Here is a 16259-nt window from a genome sequence, read left to right on the forward strand (position 1 = left end):
GGTAAAAGGTTCTTGATAAAGATGTTCTTGGTAAAAGGTTCTTGGTAAAAGGTTCCTGATAAAAGGTTCTTGATAAGAGGTTCTTGATAAAAGGTTCTTGATAAAAAGGTTCTCTTGGCATGGAGCGTGTCGGGTTTCAGAACCCGATCCCAGTTCTGAGTATTTCTGGAATTCCTTTTCCGCTTTCTTCTTCCTCCGCTCGTATTGTTCCCGCCCGCCGCTCTCGCTGCCAGGAGAGAATTCCCAGGGTTCTTAGCGGGTCAAAGGTCGCCTGGCATCGTCCCTCAGACTCCACCGCCGCGCTGCCAAACGCTCGCTTCTCCCGTCACTCGTTTTCTGGTCCAGCGGCGTTGACCTTTTATTTTCGTCGACTCAAAGGAAAGAAAAACGGCGATTTGTTAGCGAGCTAGCTCCTAAGCCAGTTGTCCGCTAGCTAGCTTGCTAGCTAATACCACCCAACCGTGCTTTAAAGGAACAGTGTGTGAGCCTCAGTGACCTCTAGTGGTTCATTGGAGGTTGCAACCAATCACACAATTCATTGTTTAAAAAAAAGTCATGAATTTTGAACATAATTAGGATTATTAAGGATAATAAATGACATAAAAAAGTACAAATAAAAAGCACCAGTGACATCAGGGCTTATCTCATCTCACTGATTAAGACATATTCATGTTGATTATCATCAATATCTGCACATAGACCCCTCCTGAATGTGACGCGCTGGCCCTTTAAATGCCATCCTGCTCCATAGATTTCAATGGGAACTAGTACAAGTTTAACTTTTTGTCCACTACTCTCTTATTTCCGTGAGTTTCGGTCGTTTCCACTCGCCTCGAGAGCCGTATCCATCTTGTGATGTCATCGCTCCACGCTCAGGTTTGACAACCAGGTGTGAAACAGAGTTTTAACACCAACAGGTGGCGCTAGAAGTCGAACAAAAATTGACATCAACGTGTAATTTGACTTGCAAATTATTATTTTTGTTGCCGTTTATGTGACCCAAACGTGTATCCAGCAACAGCACATTCCAGGTTTGATCCTTTCAACATCCGACGGGGGGATTAGTTTTTATTGTTGTCACAGTTTGTGCGTCCAGTTTGTGCGTCTGTGATGTCGCTCCAGGTTTCCTCCTCGTGTCTCTCGCCCTCAACAGACTGAGAGAAACGTCACCCTCTCTTTGTACTCATGACCTCCCAGCGACACACACACAGACACACACACACACACACACACACGTGACTCGCTGCGAGGCTGAATGGCGAGCCGTCTTTACCGGCCAGTCAAATGGCTCATTCATCTGGTTTCCATGGCGACAATTAAAACATGTTGCCGGGTCTTTTGTTGCGTTGCCTCGTTTGGAGGAGAGAGAGAAAAGTCTCTCTCTCTCTTTTTACAGAGAAACTCTCAGCAACACAGAAAGCCTTCAGTTAAATGATTAGTTCAGTTCTACACCATCGAGAAGACATCATTATACTTTATGTGAAGATCTAAATGACTTATATGGATATAAAATATAAATATATACAATATATAATATATATAATATATATTTATAGCTATATAATGTAAATAAAGTGTATTTATAAATGAGGGTTTAACACAAACGTGTGTTCAACACAAGTTGTTCTTTATTCTTTAAAAATCAGCTTACATTTCTGAAGCAGAATTGAACACACACACACACACACACACACACACACACACACACACACACACAGGTTGAAGTGTCTGGCAGTATAAATGGGGTGTCACAGAGCCACTTCCTGCTCTTTCAGAGCCGGTGGGACATCCATCTCTACCGGACACACACACACACACACACACACACACACACACACACACACACACACACACACACATTTTGTCTGGGAGGAAAACAGCAGAGACAGGTGGAGGAGGAGGAGGGGGAGGAGATAGAAGTACTAGAAGAAGTATTATTAAAGGTATCTACTATTTTCTAGTGAAGCGAGTACGGCCGTCGCCATCTTGGGTTTTTACGACCACAGAACAGGAAGTGACCATATTTGGACTGAAGAGGAACGACGTAGAGACGCTCTATACGTCTCTGGTGTCGACCTGTCAATCACGCTGTAGCCCCGCCCCTAAAGCGTCCCCTGCTCTATGGTCTGTTTGACTCTAAAGGACCTCCGTGTTTTTAAAAAATCCTTGGGATGAAAAGAACGCTGAGGAAGAACATAATTGACTTCAGGAGAAGGAATGCAGGTGCTTTAAAGAAGAAGAGGGGAAGTTCGCATGTAGAGGAGGAAGAGGAGGAGGAAACAGGAAGAGGAGGAGGAAACAGGAAGAGGTACACAACCAGAGGAGGAGGAAAAGATGGAGGAGATATAGGATGAGGTACAGAAGAGAAACCAACAGAAAAACCAAAGAGGATGAAGACAAAGACCGAGGAAGAGAGCACGTGAGGAAGAGGAGGATGGAGGATGAAGATGCGTCCTTATCGCCTCCCCCGAACTTTAGCTGCCGCGACGACAGAATCGTTCCGTTACGCAGCCTCTGACAAACTTCTCTCATTTGGCGGATAAGATGAATCTGCGAGAAAAAAAACCTGATGTTGAAAATGCATTAAGTGTTTTTCATGTATGACTGCATTTATGCTGACATTTCAGCTCCGCGCTCATTAATATGGAGACCAAATTAAACTTATGATTGCTTGTTGATTTTCTCTCCCGCTCTCCTCCCCTCTCCTCCTCCCCCGTCTTCCCTCTCTCGCCTGTTTCCTCAAGCGTTCATCTTCTTGTTTCTCTGCGTTCGCTGAAGCTCGTTTTGTTTCTTCTCCAACCAAAGTCATGAAGACGTGTTTTTATGTTTAATAAACACGGCGCTTTTGAAAAAGTTGTTACTGTCTGTGTTAAAAAAAACTTCCTAAAAAGAGTTTATCTAATAATACACTGTTTTTATCTCTTCAATCTGTATCTCTCTCCTTCATTTTCTTTTCTTTATCTCTCTCCTTCATTTTCTTTTCTTTATCTTTCTCCTTCAATCAAGGGAATCTACTTTACATCTCTCTCTTTCACTCTATTTATTTACATCTCTCTCCTTCACTATTTATTTACATCTCTCTCCTTCACTCTATTTATTTACATCTCTCTCCTTCACTATTTATTTACATCTCTCTCCTTCACTATTTATTTACATCTCTCTCCTTCACTATTTATTTACATCTCTCTTTCACTATATTTATTTACATCTCTCTCCTTCACTCTATTTATTTACATCTCTCTCCTTCACTATTTATTTACATCTCTCTCCTTCACTCTATTTATTTACATCTCTCTCCTTCACTATTTATTTACATCTCTCTCCTTCACTATTTATTTACATCTCTCTCCTTCACTATTTATTTACATCTCTCTCTTTCACTCTATTTATTTACATCTCTCTCCTTCACTCTATTTATTTACATCTCTCTCCTTCACTCTATTTATTAACATCTCTCTCCTTCACTCTATTTATTTACATCTCTCTCTTTCACTCTATTTATTTACATCTCTCTCCTTCACTTTATTTATCTCTCTTCTTCACTCTATCTCCTTTACATCTCTCTCTTTCACTCTATTTCTTTACATCTCTCTCCTTCACTCCTTTATTCAACCCTCTCCTTCACTCTATCTCCTTTACATCTCTCTCCTTTACTCCTTTATTCATCCCTCTCTCTCTCAGAGTGTCTTCGTCTCCTCCTCCTCCTCCTCCTCCTCTTCCTCCTCCTCCGTCTGTCTCTCCGTCCTCAGGCCTTTGTATCTCAGTCCATCCTTGCATGGAGATTGACTCGAGGCATGAATACATCACAACTAGCCATCCATGCCTCCTCCTCCCCTCTTCATCCCCTCTTCTTCCTCCTCTTCCTCCTCTTCCTCCCCCCCCTCTCCCATTTCTCCAGGATTCCTCTCTCAGCACTTATCTCAAAGTTCGGATCTCATGCATTTTAATCGGCGTGTCTGTCTTCCCTTCTCGCCTTCTTTTCTTTGACTTTGGCTCAGTGGCATCCTTCAAACAAACAACAACAATAACAACAACCAAACAACCCCCCCTCCCCCCCCTCCTTCTGCTACACACCAGCTCACTTTCCCCCTTTTTAAATCAATATTTGCCATCAGCGTATAAATCGTATAATTTCCTGACTGTTAGACGAGTGCGACGCCGACATATTTACCTTCCACTCGTCTCTCTCTCTTTTTTTTTGTGCTGTCGATCCCTCGTTCTCGCGGCGTGGCTATTAGCTAAGTGAAGGGGATGGATGGCCGTGAAGCGCCGAGCGATAGCATCTCCATCAGAATCGGCGACAGTGAAAAATGGCTGCCGCCTCTCTGATGACAGCGCAGCAAAAACACACACACACACACATATGCATATGTCCTCACACACACACACACACACACAGAGTCAGAGAAGAGACATTTAAATATTCAAATGGGCCCGGGCGGTAATGATAAACGACAAGGGAAAAGTAGAATCAAGTAGCTATCGATGCAGAAAATGAAAAGAGGAGGAAAAAGAAAAAGGAGGAGGAGGGAAATTAAGCAAAAAAAGGCATCGAAGGAGACTTACGCTAACAACGGAAAAGAGGGAAGAAAGAGATGGATGGAGAGAGAGAGAGAGGATGCATGGATTACAAGAGGAGGGCCGAAGGAGTGTAAAGACAATAAAGTGTTGAAAAATGGACGGAGCGCTTTAAGTGAACAGACAAGGACAGAAAGAGAGAGAGAGAGAACAAAGATGAAAGGACTTACAAGATATTTAAAAAGAGAGAGAGAGAGAGAGAGAGAGAGAGAGCGAGAGAGAGAGAGAGAGAGAGAGAGAGGACAGGATGACGGACGATGTGAAGAGTTGAATTGAAATATTCGTGTATAAGTGGAGCGGACGCGAGGGGAAAAAAAGCTTGTTTCGCATGGAGGAGGGGAAGCAAAAGGGGGGATGAAAGAGGAGAGAAGAGAGGAAACAAAAGGATGTGACAGAAGTGAGTTCAGACCGAACGATTAAAGGCAGAAAGAATTGAGAGAAATACGACAACAAGGAGAGTTTGAACCAATGAAAAGGGAAAAAAACGAGTAAAGTACTAAAACCTGTCAAAGAGGCTGCATTCTCTCTCCTGACCACCAGGGGGCGACTCCTCTGGTTGTATAGAAGTCTATGCTTCATGTGTTAATGCTGCATTCTCTCTCCTGACCACCAGGGGGCGACTCCTCTGGTTGTATAGAAGTCTATGCTTCATGTGTTAAAGCTGCATTCTCTCTCCTGACCACCAGGGGGCGACTCCTCTGGTTGTATAGAAGTCTCTGCTTCATGTGTTAGAGCTGCAAGACGTTTATATTCAGGCAGTATGAACACAGATAAAACCCTCACGAGGATGCGTTGGTTTATTGCGTACAGTAAGTCAATAAATATCAACATATGTGGAAAAGGAAGCTGGTATAAATAGAAGTCGGCTCCCCGGCGCTCAAAACAAAAGCATCAAGCAGAAGAGATTCACTGAAACAAAATGGAGCTTCTTTAAACACAAGAACGTCTCCAGAAAGAGACGCCGCCGCCGCCGAGCGCGGCAGCGTTTGATTCCCGCCCGGCTGCGGAGCCGCCGCAGCTTTTACCTTCTTAAAGCGGTCAAAGCAGCCGAGTGAGATGCGCCGAAAGAGCTGCGGCGCTTCATCACGAGACGAGCCGCAAACAACAACAACAACAACAACAAGGAGAAGAAAGAGACGTCTGCGTCTCAGAAGCTGCCTCTTCTGTGGAGGACGCCGCCGAGCCGCCGTGGTAATGGATTCAAGCGGAGACTCGCAGCCTCGTATCAGAGAGCTAAAGCTCCACCGCGTCGGCTACACAACATCTCTGCTTCTTTTGCTCGGCCGCGTTTGGGAGGAAACGGCGACAAAACTGCACCAAAGTTTTGCTGAAACAGACGCGTGACGTGTTCAGCGTCAGGTGAAAATGTGGGAAAACAAACACAAATGATTCCACGACTCGCAGATTGAAAGACGGCAAAACATCTCCGACAATGTCCACGTTAGTGTTGAGTGAATTCATTGTGACGGGTTTCTGTGTCCACGTGGAGCTCCTCCCTCCAGGTGTGCTCAGCCCTGCACCAAGTAGTTACCTGATGAAAGCATGAAACTAAAAGAAAAGAGAAAAACATGCACTTTATTGAATGAATGAATTATCATGAATCACACGTCTTCATTTTAGTAAATAATTAGCAGACAAATCAAATAGTTTGCAGGATATTCAACCTTTGTTTCTTCATACTACTTTGTCTCATGCCGTACAGGTGTGTGTCTCATGAGGTACAGGTGTGTGTCTCATGACATACAGGTGTGTGTCTCATGACGTACAGGTGTGTGTTTCATGAGGTACAGGTGTGTGTCTCATGACGTACAGGTGTGTGTCTCATGCCGTACAGGTGTGTGTCTCATGAGGTACAGGTGTGTGTCTCATGACGTACAGGTGTGTGTCTCATGAGGTACAGGTGTGTGTCTCATGACGTACAGGTGTGTGTCTCATGACGTACAGGTGTGTGTTTCATGAGGTACAGGTGTGTGTTTCATGACGTACAGGTGTGTGTTTCATGACATACAGGTGTGTGTTTCATGAGGTACAGGTGTGTGTCTCATGACATACAGGTGTGTGTTTCATGAGGTACAGGTGTGTGTCTCATGACATACAGGTGTGTGTTTCATGAGGTACAGGTGTGTGTCTCATGACGTGCAGGTGTGTGTTTCATGAGGTACAGGTGTGTGTTTCATGTTGTACAGGTGTGTGTTTCATGAGGTACAGGTGTGTGTTTCATGCCGTACAGGTGTGTGTTTCATGCCGTACAGGTGTGTGTTTCATGCCATACAGGTGTGTGTTTCATGAGGTACAGGTGTTTTTTATGAGGTATAGGTGTATTTCATGACCTTCAGGTGTGTTTAAAGCTCTACAGGCGTGTTTCATGGCGTACTACAGGTGTGTTTCATGAGGTACAGGTGTGTGTTTCCTGCCGTCCAGGTGTGTGTTTCCTGCCCTCCAGGTGTGTGTTTCCTGCCGTCCAGGTGTGAACTCCTGTCTGTCCTCTGTCCTCCAGAGCAGCCACGCCGAGCTGATGGCGATGGAGAGCAGGAAGACCGGCCTGCTGGGCCGAGCCGAGTCTCTGAAGAGGAGCGGCACCGAGCTGCCCGACAACTTCCACCGCAACATACACAACCTGACGCACACGTGGAGCCAGCTGGAGGTAACACACACACACACACACACACACACACAGTCAAGTTTCAGAGAAGACAAACAGAGATCGTATCTGGAGGCTCACGCTGATATTCCTGCTCTGACGGGACTGTGTGTGTGTGTGTGTGTGTGTGTGTGTGTGTGTGTGTGTGTGTGTGTGTGTGTGTGTGTGTGTGTGTGTGTGTGTGTGTGTGTGTGAGTCTAATTTTAGGCTCATCAGCACTGATTCTAATCTCCGACATGAAGATGATGATTAGTGTCGTCTCAATTAAGGAGCGCTGCTGCCGCCACGGCCTGTGATCCTGTGGTGGAATGTATACTGGGAAGGATGAGATTAGCTGATTATACATATATATATATATATATATATATATATATATATATATATATATATATATATATATATATATACCTGATGGTATATAGATCTTTGTCAAATTTAGCTACAAATCATCACTTAATGTAGCGTTTAGCTGTAAGAATGGAACATTTTTGGGTTCCGTCACGTCTTTGAAACAATTGTTGCATCTTTGGTGGAATCTCACGTCCGAATTTGCACGTTCTACGTTCCCGAACATCACGCCATCGCAAGTGTGAAGCAGATCAGATCCACGGTTCTCGAGATAGGACACGTACATCGTGATTCCTAGAACATCACGATTCTTAGCACATCGCTAGTCCCAGTACATTGCGATTCCTAGCACGTTGCGATTTCTAGAATATCCCGATTCGTAGCTCCTCCCTTCACATTTTGGGGCAACCAGGACGCATCGGTGCAGACGGGAAATGTGGTTTTAATCTTAAGGAAAGCGTGGGCACCAGAGCCGCCTCTCGTAAGACGACGGCTTCGTGTCAGAGCCAGAGATCAGTCGGCGGGTCAGAGGCGGCGGCTGATAGCGGCGTCGGACGCGCAGGCGGTAACGCTGGCACCCTTACCGGGGAAAGTTTTCTTCAAGCCGTCGTCATCAGGAAGAGAAAGTCATCAGGAAATGAGAAGGCAGAGATGTCGCGTGAGAGACAAACACACACACACACACACACACACACACACACACACACACACACACACAGCTGTTTCATTTCCCAATCTGTTTGAAGCCGCTCTGCACTGGAGTGAAGACTGAAGACGTCCGAGTGAGGAAGCTAAAGTTGTGTAATAGTTAGAGTACACCGTTTGAGTACATGAAGAGGTACTATACGTTCAGTATGCACAACACGTACAAAACTTACAACATGTACTACACGTACTATATGTACCAGGAACTACAGAAAACTGATTACACCTGAAGTCGACTATAAGATATAATTGAATTTCTGCAAATTCTGAAGCTTGTTTTTACCCGTCGCCATCTTGGTTTTTACCCGTCGCCATCTTGGTTTTTACCCGTCGCCATCTTGGTTTTTACCCGTCGCCATCTTGGTTTTAACCGTCGCCATCTTGGTTTTCGCTACCGACTTGGATTTTACCCGTTGCCATCTTGCTTTTTGACCGCCTCCATCTTGCTTTTTGACCGCCGCCATCTTGCTTTTTGACCGCCGCCATCTTGCTTTTTGACCGCCGCCATCTTGCTTTTTGACTGCCGCCATCTTGTTTTTGCTCCACCCTGAAGTGACAGGAGAGAGTGGCGCAACGGTGAAAAGTTAAAACACTGTGAAAGGGTTGAAGTTGAAAGATGCCGTTGTGGCGACCTGTCAATCACCTCGTAGCCCCGCCCCCTGCTTTATGGTCATAGTTTACTGAATGACCATCGTGCTGTTTTGAAGGAGACTTGAAGAACCCGATGTGTTCTCCCATCACGAGAGTTTCTGCTTGTTCGTGAGAAAATAAAGTTTTACTCTGTGAACACCTGAAGCCTCCCAGAATGCCTTGCTCTCGGGCACGTCGGCAGCAGTTGTTCGCCTCCAGCCGGGCGTGCTGATTAAATCCAGGTGACAGCTGGCGGGCGGCGCCGAGGCGACGACGACACTTTGTTCCTCCAGAAGAATCAAACCGTCTCCTGTCGACCGAGCGGCCGCGTCCACGCGCTGAGCACACACACACACACACACACACACACACACATCTGTGTGTGTGTGTGTGTGTTGTCTGTTTGTAGTCCCTAATGATGCACACACACGTTATAAGTTCAAAGTTATTGGAAGTGTGTGTTGTATTTACATTTGTATCAACCTCTGAACAGATTTCATTTTAGAAATTAAACAACAGCAACAGATGAGTCTCTCTCTCTCTCTCTCTCTCTCTTTCTCTCTCTCTCTCTTCTCTCTCTCTCTCTCTCTCTCTGTCTCTCTCTCTGTGTCTTTCTCTCTGTTTCACTTTCTCTCTCTCGTTTTCTCCCTCTCTCTCCTGTTTCACTTTATCTCTCTCTCTTTCTCTCTCTCTCTCTCTCTCTCTCTCTCTCTCTCTCTCTCTCTCTCTCTCTCTCTCTCTCTCTCTCTCTCTGCAACAGTAACCAGACTGTGATTAAACTTCTATTACTGAAAAAGAGACATTTGGACTCACAATGCGGTTTCACACACGCACACATATCTGTGTGTGTGTGTGTGTGTGTGTGTATCAGGGAACAGAGGGATTGTGGGTAATGAAAAAAGAGACAGAGAAGCAGACACATGGACAAAAGTCTGTGAACACATGTTCATATTATTTAGAGAGTAAAATGTATGTATGTAAAAATGTAGTATTATATAGAAGAAGTATTATATATATATATATAAGAAGTATTTGGATCCTTTACTGCTGTGAAAACACAATATCTTCTCCCAGATGTCAGACATTATCTCCTCCGTCGGCTCTGATGTGTTTGTTTGTGAACAGGAAATTAAATCTTCAGTCAAATAAAATAAACCTGAATTTTTCTCCTTTTTTTCCTCATTTTTAGAGGAAATAATCAATAATAATAAAAACAAAACAACAACGACAATTTTAGTCTGTTGCAGCCACACTTTCTTTGTCCTCCTCAGACCTCTCCATCATCCTCTGTCACTCTTCCTCCTCTCTCTCTCTCATCCCTCTCTCTCTCTCTTATCTGAAATTTGAAGGTGATTTTGTTTTTCTAGCCAAAATGTTCTCTATATATCAAAGGTCTCACCTCTGTTTGTCTCTCTCTTTCCCTCCCTATTCGTCTTCCCCTCCCTCCCTCCCCCTCCCCCCTCCTCCCCCTTCCAACATGGCGTCTGAGTAGCATATTAACGGGCCTATCAGTGCTGGCGTCGGCATCTGCTGCTCTGACACAAATTGGGAATTAACTGGAATTGATGTCCTGTGCCTCGCCTCTGAACTGTCCTGGCCTTATGAAGAATTTATGACATGCACACACACACACACACACACACACACACACACACACACACACACACACACACACACACACACACAGGCGCGCCGAACGCTGAAGAAAATAAAGAGGTTGTAAATTAACTTTAATCTTTTCTGTTGTGGATTTTGGCAGCAGCTCTTTTCCTGTTTCAAGGTCAAACTGTGAGGAAGATTTTACAGTAGAGACACACACACACACACACACACACAGATATTAGATAGACACAGACAGACACACACAGAGACAGACAGACAGACACACACAAAGAGACAGACACAGACAAACACACACAGACAGACAGACGCACACACACACACACACACACACATAGACACACACACACACACACACACACACACACACACACATAGACACACACACACACACACACACACACACAGACAGATTTAAATGATAAAGCATACGTCTGTTTTTCATGAAAAACAAACACTTCCTCCTTACAAATTGTAACAAAGAAAAGAGAGTAACAGAAACACACACACACACACACACACACACACACACACACACACACACACACACACACACACAGAGAAAGTGCTTTGTGTTTATTTCTGCAGGTAAATGAACATTTGAACCGTTGTTGTTTGTTTCATCAACCAGTAGAAGCAGAGACGCTCACCAGTTCAACCTGCAGGGAAAACACCTCTCTCTCTCTCTCTCTCTCTCTCTCTCTCTCTCTCTCTCTCTCTCTCTCTCTCTCTCTCTCTCTCTCTCTCTCTCTCTCTCTCTCTCTCTCTCTCTCTCTCTCCCGCTCTTTATCTTTCTTATTTGTTAATTTTCTTTTCTCATTTTCATTCTCTCCCACTGGATCTTTTTTCTCTCCATTTGCATTTTCCTACATTTCCTCTGTTTCCCCGCAGAACGATCTTTTGTTCTTGCTCTTCATTTCATTTCACGTTTTCTTCTTCTGGCTCGATATTCAACGTCCCTCTTCCTCTTCTTTGTTGTCTTCTAATGATTTCCCCCCTCTGTCTCTTTATTTCTAATGTTCTCTCCTGCTTTAAAGCTCATGGTGCTTCTCATGTCGCTGGATGCTGATTTCACGAGAAATTAAAAGCCATGAGAACAAAAAACACTCCTCACATTCTTTACGTGACGATTATCGGATGAAAAAAACAAACTACAACCAGACAAAACTTCACGCAACGTATATTTTTCTCACTTCAGCTGCTCATCAGTTGTGTTTTCTTGCAGCGGGACTCAAAAGCATGTTTCCTTTAAACAATTGCCAAAACTACGCAAAAAACTACACAAAAAACGGTCATTATCGTCAGAGTTTCATCTTTCCGACCGTCTTTGAACGCATCATCTGTGAAGGAAATACCCACATTTTTAAAAAATAATTCAATATGTTGCCTCAAATAAATAGATATATGGATATATAGATTCCATTGTTTTCCAATTTGCAATTTATCCTTTTATCTGATGTGTGTCATTATAACTGTGTTGTTGTGCACTAAACACATGTTTGTGTTTCTGCGTCATGATTGCTCTGTTTCAGTGATCTTAAACTTCAACTAAACCACGTCTCTGGCTTCAGAGAGGACTCCATGTTTCTTTGTCTCTTCCTTCCATCTTGTGTCGTCCTCGTCTCTCCGGTCAGGTGCTCCTGTAATCGGCTCCCTCCTCGTCCTCTCTTCTTTTTCTTTTACCTGCTGGAGTTCATCTAAAGTAGTGTTTCCAGGCGGGGACTCGATGCCTTTTGAACAAAACGCATACAGATGCAAATGAGCATCGCGACCTCATGCGGGGCTCGCTCAGCTCTGCTGCTGCACGGCGGCGTCCTCACTGCTGCGTCCTCACAAACGCTAAAAAAACAAACCCAAAACGTTCACGCTGAGCGGCCGCACTTATGGTTAAAAAACACTTACAAAGCCGGATAAGTTTGGGAGCGATGGCGTCGACGCCCAGTGTTCAGCGTTTCATTGGGAACAGGCGGCTAGCGAGCGATTAGCAAGTGGTTAGCAAGCGGTTAGCAAGCGGTTAGGGGGCGATTAGCGACCGGTGACTGGGCAGTTAGCGAGCGGTTAGCGGGAAGAGAGTGGTTAGCAAGTGTTTAGCAAGTGGTTAGCGGTTAGAAAGCAGTTAGAGAGCGGTTAGAAGGCGGTTAGCGAATGGTTAGCAAGCGGTTAGCGGTTAAAGAGCGGTTAGAGAGCGGTTAGAAGGAAGTTAGCGAGTGGTTAGCGAGTGTTTAGCAAGCAGTTAGCGTTTGGTGAGCACTTAAAGAGCACTTAGGTGGCGGTTAGCGAGCTGCGTTATCAAGACTACACAGCGGGCGTTGGAAGTCGCCGGAAGGCTTTAATTTTCTTATTAGTGCTTATTTTGTTCTGCACAACAATTTGTGAACTTCACAGAAACTGCGAAGGAACAAAAGTTCTGCAGCACTCGACCCGTCATCTGGTGTTCATTTTAGAGTCATCATTCACCCTTTCACATCGGACTTCAGTCACAGTAAATGAACGTAGCACATCGACATGCGGCGCTCGGTCCCCCGCGGGTCGCTAACAACATGGCCGCCGCCAGAGACGCCGCAGAGTAAAAAACGGTCCGTGACCCCGATGTTTAAGAGCCAGAGAAGTTTGTTTGTTCTGTATTGATGAACACTTTTCAGGAGAGAAAAAAAACACAAAAACATGAACACACACACACACACACACACACACACACACACACACACACGCACACACACTCTCTCTCTCTCTCTAAGCCCAAGTGGGGAGAAGTCTCTCAGCGGCTTGCTGTGTCTCACTGTGTGATCAACAGGGGTTGGAAAATTACTCTGCAGAGAGCACACACACACACACACACACACACACACACACACACACACACACACACACACACACACACACACACACACACACACTTGGACTCTCTTGTTATTGTAAGTTGTTCCTATTTGAAACAGTGATTGCTTCTCACCAAACACTCTCTCAGTTTGAGTTGTGTCTAAATGCTGTTTTGTGTGTGTGTGAATATCAGCTCTGAATTAGCAGCTGATCTGTTTGCACCTGGAAACCAGCGGTTCCACTCTGAGAGCTTTGTTCACACAACAACAACAACAACAACAACAACGACGACGCAAAGACTACGACCACATTAGCGACTTCCAGCTAATTCACAGCTCCAACAACAACATCAGTGTTGTGACGCAGCAGACACACAACTTGCTCTGGAAACTTTATCTGTACTTTTACTGCAGTAAACGCCGTAAATACTTCAAAAAATACTCCAAAAAATACTTCTTTTACTACTGGTTTTAATATGAAAGACCAGTAGTTCCACTTCCTCCTCCTCCGCTCCCTCCTCCTCTTCCTACTCCTCCTTCTTCCTCCTCCTCCTCTTCCTACTCCTCATCTTCCTCCTCGCCCTCTTTCTCCCCTCCTGTTCTTCTTACTCACCCTCTTCTTCCTCATTGTCCTCTTCTTCCTCCTCATGTTCCTCCTCGTTCTCTTCTTCCTCATCATCTTCCTCCTCGTCCTCTTCTTCCTCCTCATGTTCCTCCTCGTTCTCTTCTACCTTGTCGTCATCCCCCTCTTCTTCCTCTGCATCTTCCTCGTTGTCGTCATCGTCGTCATCTTCCTCCTCTTCCTCCCCCTCCTCTTCTTTCTACTCATCCTCTGCTTCCTTGTTGTCGTCCTCAGCTTCCTCCTCTTCCTTTTCCTCCTCTTTCTCCTTCTCTTCCTCCTCTCCCTCCTCTTCCTCCTCCTCTTCCTCCTCCTCTTCCTCCCCCTCCTCCTGTTCTTTAATATGAATATAGACTCAGAGAACATGACTTCATATGTAGCTTGATTTTGTATTGACACGACGATGATTCCTCACTCCTCACTCCTCCCTCCTAACTGCTCCCCTCTTCTCTCCTGTCCGTCAGAAGATCCTCTCGGACCACTCTGGACTCGGCTCGTCCTCCCATCGCGACCGGGCGGCGGCGGCGGCGGCGAGCTCCCTGCTGGCGGGCGGCGTGGAGAGCCGGCGCTCGGGCCTGTCGCCGCTCACCACCTCGCTGCTGGAGCAGCTGGAGGCGCGCATCAAGGAGCTGAAGGCGTGGCTGAGGGACACCGAGCTCCTCATCTTCAACTCCTGCCTGGGACGCCACAAGGACGCCGCGGAGCAGCTGCACAGCTTCAAGGTAGCGCAGGGGGAGGAGTCAGGGTCGCAGGGTCAGGTGTTAGGGAGGAGGGAACGCTCAGGTATTCAAGGTGGAATCTCTCACTTGTACACTAAACCATCAACTAGACACTTTTCTTTGACTGAATATGCTTCATAACGTGCCGATGCTTTTCTGGATTGTGTTTATTGTTGCAGATATCGATGCTTTAGGTCTTAATCTTTGTAAAAAGGTGCATTATTAGTCTGTGGGTTATTTTTATGGAACCCAACAATACGTTTTTAAAACTGGATGTTCAAAGTTACAAATCAAAATATCTTTTAAAAGTCATTTTTTCGCAGATGTGCATTTTTTTCCCAAGACTTTGGGAAACAAATACACACAATAAACACAAGTATTGTCATTAATTTGGGGTTCCTATGACGACTCAAACACAGGGGGAAAGACCTCGCGGCTCCTTTTGAGGAACATGTTTATATATTTTAGGTTTCTACGAGAATATGTTGACGTGCTTTCTACGTTTAAAACTTTATTTTCTATCTCGCTGTCTTCTGTCTGAATATTCGTGTCCTCACACACTGTAGTTTTAGCGCCTGCCTCGTGTTAGCATTAGCGTTAGCCGCGAGCGTGAACGGAGCCGAACAAACAAAATGAATCGTGACGAGTGTAAAGCGGCAAAAGACCCGAAACCGACGTCCACAACGCTGAGGAGGGATTGAGATTATCTGTAAAGTCATAACTTCATACATACAAACCCTGTAAATAATTATAGTATTAAATGTATTAAAATATAAAGAGACAAAGGTGGAATATACTGTAAACTTTTGGATTTGGCAGCTAAATATTTACCAAAAATGTAGATTTCTGAGACTTTTTTAGAGATAAAGATTCATTGTGGGGATTAAAACACTGTTTCTACAGGATGAGCGTTGACGACACACAACGTTAAAGTAGTAAATACTTCAGGATACATAAATATACGAGCAGGTCAGGTACTGTGAATACTTCATGTACAGTTTCTTCACAAACTTTCAAATATGTGACAAAGCTTTGGCCAATCAGCGCTGAGCTTTGACAGAAAAACACGTTGTGTGTGTGTGTGTGTGTGTGTGTGTGTGTGTGTTGATGCTAAGTATAGTGATACATCGTCTTAATGAGGCCAGATGAAGGCAGCGCTGTGTTGAAGCGATGGATGTACGGAGGAAACAGCAGTTAGCCTTAAGAGCCGCGGGACGCTAACAGGATATTAATCAGCCGCCTCACACAGAGAACAGCTAGCTGCGCTGATTAGCCTAGCCCTGCCGTGTGACTGACAACCAGCACACACACACACACACACACACACACACACAAATAGAAATGCAGAGAGAAGTGCATTAATTCATGTATGTTTTTTGGCACACAAACATAACTATATGCAGATGAGTGACACATGCTAGCACACAGGCGCATCAATCAATGAATGCATGAGAATATGAAGATATAAATACAAAGCGACACACAAACATGCAAAAGAACACACACACACAGAATGTCTTGAGTTTAGTCGTAGAAATGAGTGTTTGAGTCGCGTTTTTGGCGTTTTTAAAAAGTGTTAA

At 44.8% G+C, this 16259-nt stretch overlaps 1 protein-coding gene across 5 annotated transcripts in view; it reads left to right on the top strand.

Moving 5' to 3' along the window:
* akap6 (A kinase (PRKA) anchor protein 6) overlaps positions 1-16259 on the top strand; it is a 137817-nt gene that overhangs the window by 95169 nt on the left and 26389 nt on the right. For all 5 annotated transcript variants that reach the window (XM_068599848.1, XM_068599853.1, XM_068599852.1 and 2 more), the window contains 2 exons: positions 7076-7222; positions 14425-14682. In XM_068599848.1, the coding sequence (XP_068455949.1) occupies positions 7076-7222; positions 14425-14682 (405 nt within the window). The remainder of the gene's footprint in view (positions 1-7075; positions 7223-14424; positions 14683-16259) is intronic.

This window comes from Clinocottus analis, unplaced genomic scaffold, assembly GCF_023055335.1.
Source record: "Clinocottus analis isolate CAN_PGR_092001 unplaced genomic scaffold, fCliAna1.0.p SCAF_5, whole genome shotgun sequence".
NCBI classification, from domain to species: Eukaryota; Metazoa; Chordata; class Actinopteri; order Perciformes; family Cottidae; genus Clinocottus; species Clinocottus analis.